The 10,000-nt window shown below is 36.6% G+C and overlaps 1 protein-coding gene across 1 annotated transcript in view; it reads left to right on the top strand.

Moving 5' to 3' along the window:
• LOC125027621 (interferon alpha-inducible protein 27-like protein 2B) overlaps positions 1 to 4,611 on the top strand; it is a 9,403-nt gene extending 4,792 nt beyond the window's left edge. Inside the window, exons 4-6 of the mRNA XM_047616744.1 lie at positions 1,423 to 1,534; positions 1,787 to 1,890; positions 2,440 to 4,611. Coding sequence (XP_047472700.1) covers positions 1,423 to 1,534; positions 1,787 to 1,890; positions 2,440 to 2,577 — 354 coding nt within the window. The 3' untranslated portion in view covers positions 2,578 to 4,611. The remainder of the gene's footprint in view (positions 1 to 1,422; positions 1,535 to 1,786; positions 1,891 to 2,439) is intronic.
• Positions 4,612 to 10,000: the final 5,389 nt, after the last annotated feature.

Genomic DNA, 10,000 nt, shown 5'->3' with positions numbered 1-10,000 from the left:
AAATAATTCAGTCATGAGATTTTTTTATAGATGCGTATGCACCTGTTATCACCCATTACACTGTAATCACCAATTTAATCACAGCGGGGGTGATGCACGTGAACACCTAAGTTGGCGTCCCAACTCCATAAGTATTTCTAAGCAGAGTATTAGCACAAAAATACACCAAACCCTAATCTAAACAACTTAATCTCCCACCCAGAATGGAGATTAACTTAAAAAATGAAACTAGTGCTGAGAAACTCTGAATAAAAACACTTGTGTAGATAAAACCTAGTGTAAAAAACAATTTAGTACCGGGGGCCAATTAAAAAAAATAAAATAATACCAAAAGGGCATAGATCACAAAGATTGCCTGAACAGCCACAAGGTCAGGCAGGGATCAACCAAGACAAAGTAAAGATGGTAAAAAGGCAAAGACAAAGTAAAATGGTCCTGAAAATATGGCCGATATGGTGGAAGATCTTTCTCCCAGGAGGTACGGATCCTCATTGTGCTGTGGACAAGAGGTATGACAAAGATCATGAAAAGAAGATAAGAAGAGATATGAGAAATTAATCTGTAAGGGAGAAAGACGAAAGAAGAAGGAAGACAAGTGAAGAGGGTGACAAGTTGGAATACACTCACTTGGAGAGTTTGACATTTGTAGATGGATGTATATTATTGTTGTAGTGTAATGATTTATACCCTTATATCAGGGAATATCTTAAGTGCATTTAATTGTTTGATATTAATCTTCTCTCAGTTACCTCTAAGGCTGAAGTTAGATCATATTAACCTCTGTGATTATTATCTTTAATAGTGTGGGTTCCCAATGAATTACTTGGAAATCCACACCAGTCGATAATGTTCTGCCCTCTCTGGACAAAGTCCGGGTGCTGTACGCACACGCACAGACAAACCAACAAACAAACACCAACGTATCCAGGCATGTGTATTTATGCATGTGTATTACTTAAATCGATATATATACACATATATGTATCTATATGTATATATGTATATATATGCATATGTATATAGATAACACACACACACACACACACACACACACACACACACACACACACACACACACACACACACACACACACACACACACACATACATATATATATATATATAAATATATATATATTATATAATACCTAAATTACCAAATCTCCGTCAAAAAGCAGACATGTGCCTCCTGTGCACGCGTGCTGCGTCAGCCGATGACGTTGTCGGTCGCTAAGCACAGGGTCTGCAAACCATGCCTGAAGGAGGTTCGCAGTGAGGACATGGAACCGAGCTGTCCGAATGGGTGAGGCGCCACTAACTGTCTTTCTGCTCTCCGCTCAGACACAGAGGGTCGGAAAGGCAACTGATTGGCTTTTAAGGTATATTATCATTTATTATTACCATTGTTATTATTATTAACAGGAAAGCGCTCCAGCTCCAGGCATGAACTCGAGAACAAAGAAGATTTTAATAGGCGTTGGCGTCACTGTAGGGGCAGTCGGCGCCATTGCTGCTGCTCCGGTTGTGTTGGCGGGTGAGCGTAGCGGCGCGCTAGAGCGTTCGTCTTTTGTTTTGTTTTGGATAAATAATTTGACGCTTTCATGCTTTCCTTTTTATTTTTTTCATGTTAGAACTTATTCTTCGTCGTAATACGTTTTGAATACTAGCATTATGATTACCATTGCTACGTTATTTCCGTAAAAATCACTTTATTGCTTCTAAATATTCTTTCTTGTATCTATTTTGACTGACACTTACTCCTTGTAACCCCCCTCTTTTCCTCCAGCCACGGGATTCACCTCCGGAGGCATCGCAGCCGGATCTTTCGCGGCTTCGATGATGTCCTCTGCTGCCGCTGCCAACGGAGGAGCCATAGCTGCTGGAAGCACGGTGAGAGCGATTCTTGCTCTTATCTTTGTCGGTGAAATAATTCCGGCCTCCGAGAAGAGTTTCATCGGGAGGCGTCTTCCGGGGCCCCTTCCCGTTCATTAGCCAACCTTGTTTCTATCCCATGATCTCTGAAAGAGCTCAGGAACTGGCAGGGCACTGAGATCCTACGAGGAAGTACCCGGGGTTCGAATGTGTAGGATTTTTGCTTGCGACTAACCCCTGAGACTCTCCCTCCTCAACGCCCATGCAATTATTACCATTACTGTGTATTAAACCCTACTATATACTGACTTTATTGGAAAAAAGGGGATTGACTTTATTTTCTATAATATATAGGGTGGGAAGTCAAATTAGACGAACATAGATACGTTTAACAAGTGTTTTACGGTGACATTCGTATTGTTTCATCATAAGTGGACATGGAGAGTAACAGTTTGAATTTCTTTGACAGATGTACTGTACTTTTCATTAATTTCTTTGATAAATGTACTTAACTTTTGGATCCATCAGCAAGCGACATTATACGAACCCTTCTCTATTTTGACGCAGGTGGCGGTCTTGCAGTCGGCTGGAGCAGCTGGTATAGGCGCAGCCACCTCAGCTGGACTGGCCGCCGGCGGAGGCGCCATTGGAGGGGCAACTGCTGTCGGGATTAATAAAGTTATGGGTTCGGAAAAGAAACAATAAAATGAGACTAATAATGGGAATGAGAATGAAACTTTGTAAGATGAAAAGAAGAACGATAAGAAGGAAGTAGGGAGGTCAGAAAATGATAAGAAAGAAGGAAGCTTAAGGAAAGAAGGGGAGGAAGGAAGATTAGGACATGATGAGGAACAAGAAAGAGAACCAGGGAATGATGATAAGGAAGAAGGAAGATTAGGAAATGAAGATGAGAAAAGTAAATAAGAAACGATTAGATTGGCTTTTAGAGTGAATTTTGGTGATATCCTCGTATTGTTATCCGCTTTTGAATATATATCGGTCTGCCTATCCATCTATCTATCTATCTACCTATCTATCTGTCTACATCTTATCTACCTCTCTATCTGTCTATCTGTACCTACCTATCTCTTTATCTATATATATATATAGAATAGTTTTGTGTGTGACTTGCGTATAAAACATCTTTATATTTTATTAATGAACATAATTTCAAATATTTTTTTTTTTTTCATCTATAGCATAGTGGCTATTGATTCAGTGATTTGTCAAAGCACGCGTTGGAATATAATTTGTTAAGACATTATTTCATGCAATATCATTATGATATTGAATTCTGGTGATATCCTCGTATTGTGATCCGCTCTTGAATATCTATCGGTCTGCCCACTGAAAGCCTATATAAATATATATATATACATATAGATATACACACATGTATTATATAATCATCGTGCAATATTATTATGATAATGAAAGCTTATATATTTGTGTCTGTGTGTGTATCGTATTTTATCGTGCATTGTTTCTATGATAAAATTAAAGCCTATGCATACAAATACATTTCATGGTGCATTATTATTATTATTATAATGGAAGCCTAGATATATACACACATGAATTGTAATTCCTCGTGCAATGTTATTATGATAATGAAGGCATATATATATATACATATATACACACACATGTATCATTGTACTTAATAAAAGACATTTACACTATTCCCTTTATAATAATCGTAAATTCCAAAGGTCATTTTTATTAAGAAACCAATTAAAAAATTATATTTCTCTAGTGATATTACCGTAACCTAAATCAGTGTCAATTTGAAGACCCCTTTTGTTGGATTTTTATGAGCTTCAGAAAGTCAATAATGAATGATAAGTATATTAGTACTAAGAGACTTACCACAATAACGCCTATCACTAATTATCTATGCACAGTTGCCGGCAAACGTCTGTTTCCAGGTACAGTCCGGCCAATATCTATCTCCAGATACATTCATTTTCAGCTCTTTATCCACACGCATACACGCACGTATTTACACACACACACACACACACACACACACACACACACACACACACAATTATATATGGACATGTATATATATAGCCATATACCAGGGGCGTCATTTCAGCTTTTTCTTGGGGAGGAATGATGGGCAGGCAAGCGAAACTGTTATAAAATGTTATAAAATGAGCTATTCTAAGTGCATTTTTAAGCTACAAACGGACCTAAATAGTTGTAAGAAGAGTATAAAACTTGGGGGTTGGACCAGCCAGACCTGGATGGTGACAAACAGCCTTCCCCGCAATTGACGCCCCAGTAATGAATTGGCTAATTATTAAAATGCTTATTAATTTCGAAGGTATTTTTACTAGTTTTATTATATATATGTATATATATGTAATATATCAACGGTAATAACTGGGGGGTCATCACTGGGCTGATCAGCCGTGGCATCCCAAACAAATTTCCTCCAAAAAATGGTCCTGCACTTTTCTAGTTGATTAAATCATGATCAATCTTGTCAGTTTTTATATTATCTAAGTATCGAGTCTTGGGTTTACCTCTCTTTCTTATACCATTAACCATACCCATCATTAGATATTTACCCAAACTATCACTTCTTACCAAGTGACCAACGTACCTCAGTTCAAGTCTATCGATGGTGTTTAATATTCTCTCGTGAATGTATTTTATCTTATACCCAACTATTTGTCCTGCAATCGGTCCAACTAACAAGAAGTAAACGTCTGTAATACCACAAGTCAATTTTTCTTCATTATCCAACACTCTGATCCGTAACTGGCAATGGGAAACACTATTGACTGAAGAACTCTTTTCTTCGTTTTATTGAGATTTGTTTTTCCTGATTTTCGTTAATGAGACAACAGCATTTCTTGCGATAGCAATTCTTCTAATTGCTTTTTAATCGTCATAGTTGTTAGTGAAAGTCGTTCCTAGGTAAATGAATTCATCGACAGTTTCCACAGCTTCATAATTGATTATAAGATTATGCTGTCCGATAGTCTCTTCTTTCATTAATTTGGTTTGATTTTATACTGGGGATGGTTATACTTTTATGTAAAGTATCATACCCTCTTAGCATGATCTATTAGCTCTTCGGAGGTTCTTTTATTAGCTGCTTCTCAGGCACTGACAATATTCGCCCAAACATTTTTTCGGGTTTGAGCCACGTGCCTTGCTTGGCCACGGAAGGATCTCCAGGTGGTTTTGTTTTTGGAACCACTTCGTACCTCCTAGACGTGGGTATAAGGCAGCTATACTGCACGAATGTGATCGTTTCTGGGAAGAGCCAGGGCATAGCAGCGTACTGATAGCAGGAACATTTCTTCTTACAATTTGATATATTTGTCTAAACCGAATTTACCATGTAGGGAGATCCACCCCCACATATTACAGGTCACGTGGCCACTGCTTGCGTCATCAGAGAATCAGAAAATAAGGCATCACATATAGGGCACTATTATTCACGTATAAACATATCTGTATTTCGATATGAACTACATTAATTTACGACCATGTTGACGGGGGTTAATATTTATACCTGTTGTCTCTCATCCAGCTTCCCGTGCGCGATGGGATCCTTTTTTATCTGTCCTTATTACTCTTCTCCAGTAATCTAGATCTTTCTCCACATACTGCTGACTGAACTGTGGTTAACGTTAACGATGATGTTTGTTCAACCTCTCTTTGAAGACGTTCTGTGATGCATCCCATCTGCATGTAGTCGTTTTCTCACTGAGCGCCCTTTTACCGGGAGCTGTAAGTCTTCATGAATTTTAGTTGCATTGGATGTCTTCGAGTGACGCCGGAAAGAGGGTGTGCCCTCCGGAAGACACCCAGCTCTCTGTATATTTCACTGGGAGGGAAATTCTTTTCCCTCATCCCAGTGATGCAGCTTCCTTTTCTTTTTTTTTCTTTTTTTATTTCATCTTGTCTTGCGCCCTTTTTGAAAAAAGGTGCCAGCTTGGCAACCTCGTTTTCATGGATTTCCCATATATTATGACGTCATATACCACCGAACACATTGTCTTCCTCATTAAGCGTCTAATAGGATTGGCCGCAAAATAAATATTCAGGGCTTTATGAATATCCAATGGCATTATTTCATTTACACCTTTGCGCATACTGTAGACCAATAAAGAGAAGGAAAATATAAATTGTATATATGACAGATAAAAGTAGAGAGTGAGATGAAATTCCCATTTTATCAGAGTGAAGATTTAAAAAAAAAAAAAAAAAAATATATCATGCATCATCATACAGCCACATTTTTGGGGGGGGGTCTGTCGATTCTTGGACCTTTGACATTCACCCTCCTTAGAACCACCCACCTAGCAGTTGCTCGAGTTGTATTTCCTCACTGAGCTCTTAGAATGTGGATACGTCTCCTCATAGAAACGCCAAGGCTCTGGTTGTGGTTCGCTATCATTATTTACTTCTTAGATATGATAGACGAAATGATGTGGGGGTGGATCTTACTGCATGGTGTTGGTGAACTCGCCGAAACAGAAGGAATTAAATTTCGACAAACACATCGAATTGCTAAAAGAAATGTTCCTCCCATCAGAACGCTGCTATGCTTTGGCCCTTTCTAGAAACAATCATATTCGTTCAAGATAAACTTCCCTTTACACTCGTCAAAGGCCGTTCCGTGGCCAAGCAAGGCATGTAGCTCAAATTCGAAAAAAAAAAAAAAAAAAAAAATGTATAGCTGAATATTGTCAATGTTTGGGAAACGGCTTATTAAGAAACCTCCCAACAGCAAATAGATCGTGCTAACGGGGAACGGGAAGTATTGCGGAGGAAACCCTTCATAAACATGTAACCTCTGCCCCGATTAGACAAGGTTCATTTTCACCATTTTTCATTAAGAAAAGCGAAAATATCTTCAAAATTAATAAGCATCCTACTTAAAAAAAAAAAAAAAAAAAAAATCTACTTACTTGCTATGGTATTTTGGGCGAGAAGGGAGTCAAGATGTATTTTAAAAATAAATTCAATGATTCTAAATTGTTTAATAATTTTCATTCTACCGCACACAAGCACATACATCGATGTATTAATATTTTTTGTTTGGTTCTGACGAAAAGAAAATACTGAAGTAACTTTATTAGTTCGTAAACATATCAAGATTATACATTATATATATATATATATATATATATATATATATATTTATTTATTTATTTATAATCATTATTATTTATTTCAATATCACATATTTTACAGCACATGTATTGGGAGTCGGCTCTTTGCCTTTTGATACTCACCCTCCTTGGAACCATCCAGCTAGTAGTTGGTCGAGTTGAAACAAGCAGTATATCCTCGCTCAGCTATTAGAATGTAGTTACGTCTCTTCATAGAAACACAAAAACACGGAAATTTGTATGGTAAAACATTTGTATATTCACTGTAGCCCAATTGCGGTTTTGCGTTCAGTTAATGTTCTATAATGAAGAATATAATGTAGCATGTCTTATCTTTCCTTACATACAAAAAGAAACCAATTTAATCACTTCATTCGTTCGAGTAGCCGCTGCTCGATGCTGCAGCTACTAAAAGCATTTAGATTTTTTCAAGATATTTTTATTCGATTGATGTGCCATACATAGATATTTAGAGCATAAAACGTTTTCTCATGTTTAAAGAAATATGCAGTTATAATTGAGACTTGTGTTGAAAGAAGAAGGAAATGCTGCTTCACCTCCATTGGTGTTGCCAGTAAATAAACAATTCCTGGAAATCGAATGGCTTAAGCAATAATAATAAAAACAAACTTTCTTGATGACAAACAACTCAAGGTTTTCGCCCCATTCATAAAAATAGTATTTAGTCTATGTTTACATCAATGTTGTAGCCAAATGTTGAACAATAGTACCCAGCAAGTATACTGAAACTATTCGAAACTATATTCCTACTTAGCATGTTACATAAATACATATTTGTTATGTTTTAAATGTAGGAGAAAACAAATTATTACTTTTTAGATATAAATTACATTTCAGAGACGAATTATCAGTGACATCAAAGTTACGAGTAACTTTAAATTGGACGAAAAGATGGCGCTATTCTTCAGTAGCTGGAATCAAAGATCTTCATATAATTTACTTTATGAAAAGATTCCCAATATTTCGAGTAGTATCTTTTGTTTCCCGTGTCTCCTATCACTCTAACATACAAACAAACAGCATTCTGTTTAGGTGACTTGATACCCCCAGGTCTACCCTCATTGGAGGCAGTTCAGCTACGAGCATCATTGAGTGAAATTGTATCAGTGTTGACCCAAAGAACTCAATAGTAATGAGCCTAATCAAAATTTTTGATTAGGTTCATTACCTAATCCGGCCCGAGAACTACTGTATTGTCAATTTGTGAGTATTTTTACTTTACCTCGATTACTTTTTCGATCAGTAATCGATCACTTTTAGATTACATTCACCTGGAAATATATTATGCAGTGGTACATTTGTAGAGTACAAGGTATACATACCTACCCCCCCTCTGTCTTTCCCTCCCCCCCCCTCCCTCTCCCTCTCCCTCTCCCTCCCCCCCCCCTCTCTCTCTCTCTCTCTCTCTCTCTCTCTCTCTCTCTCTCTCTCTCTCTCTCTCTCTCTCTCTCTCTCTCTCTCTCTGTATGTGTGTGTATGTGTGTGTTTTGAAACGGTTCCTGTCGCCATTTCCCTTCCCCCCCCCCCCCCACCACCCAAACACCCGAATGATAAACGGGCGTGAAGGAGCGAGGCAAACAAAAATGCACCTGAAAAAAAAAAAAAAAAATCAGAACTAGTGCTAGAAATAACTTGTAGCGTAGAAACAAATGTAAGTTTTGCTAAACTGAAATATATTGAGACAGTCCTGAGTTCAACCCTGACTCTGGAAGTAATTCTTTGGGAATCGATTACGAGAAATTATATTCGATTACTAAGAAATTTCACGCTGTAATCGACCACCAGTACTTTGTACATAGTGTTTAACGTAACATCATTTTGTCACTTCTACATAATAGGGCACTGAGCAAATTACTTACAGCACATTGGTACGAAGAGTACAATATCTATTAAAAGAAGAACTCATAGGTCTCTTGGATGATAGTGAATGAATGAATATATCCATATTGATGACATACATGAAGATAAGAATGTCTATATCATTATGTTTTTTTGACTAGTGATAAATATTTGGGCAGAACGTTTGGGCAGAACAGATCTAAAAGTTCAGTGATCAAAAACAATACTACACGTACAAAAGATAATTACATGAAATAACCATTAATTAAATTACGAGCGAGAGTAAAATAATATCGAATACTGTAATTCGATCCAGCACAACCAAACAATAAAACGACATAAAAATAAAATAGTATCCGCTTATATTTTCATTTTTTTTTTCAAACCAATAACCACAGAAAATGCTTCGACGCTACTAGGGATGACTATGCTATTTGAAATTACATCTTGTAATGAAGCTTTCTCATTCTTTGGTCGTCATATAATTCATTTATCAATTCATTATTGTTCTAACATGGCTGCTATCTTTACCATCATCAGCATCATATTTCATTATTTCCCCAAGCATGAAAGATGACGTAAATTAACCGGTACAGAGTTTCGTTCATAAATTTCGGAACATGAAGACACCGTTCACAAAAAAAAAAAAAAAAAAAAAAAAACTTATATAAAAAGTATGTACTAAGGAAAAAAAAAAAAAAAATTAGGATGAGAGCGAAAATACAAATGGTTTTGAATAAATGGAAGAACAAAAGGAGATGAAAGACAAAGAGAAAAGGGAATAGAGTTGTAAAGGGAAGAAAAAAGAAAAGAATAAAGACGATACCAAAGGAAAAAAAAAAAAAAAATGATGCAGAAGTAAAATTAGTAAAAAAGAAGGAAGAAAAGAGAAATAAAAGAAATGGAAGTTATGTAGTATATAGACAACGAAGAAAAACGAAGAAAAATAGATTAAAAAAGGAAAGTGGAGAACAAAATGATAAGAAGATCGAAGACAAAATTAAAGCTAAGAAACAAAGACAAGGAAAGAAAACACAAAATAGAAGACGAAGAAGAAAGAAATGAATAACAAAGGAGACGAAGACGAAGAAAAAGAGGAAAGACAAACTAAAGAGAGAGGAAAACAA

The sequence above is a fragment of the Penaeus chinensis genome, chromosome 7 (assembly GCF_019202785.1).
Source record: "Penaeus chinensis breed Huanghai No. 1 chromosome 7, ASM1920278v2, whole genome shotgun sequence".
Lineage (NCBI taxonomy): Eukaryota > Metazoa > Arthropoda > Malacostraca > Decapoda > Penaeidae > Penaeus > Penaeus chinensis.
Note: the sequence above shows the minus strand (reverse complement) of the source record. Positions and strands in the feature narration are given on the sequence as shown.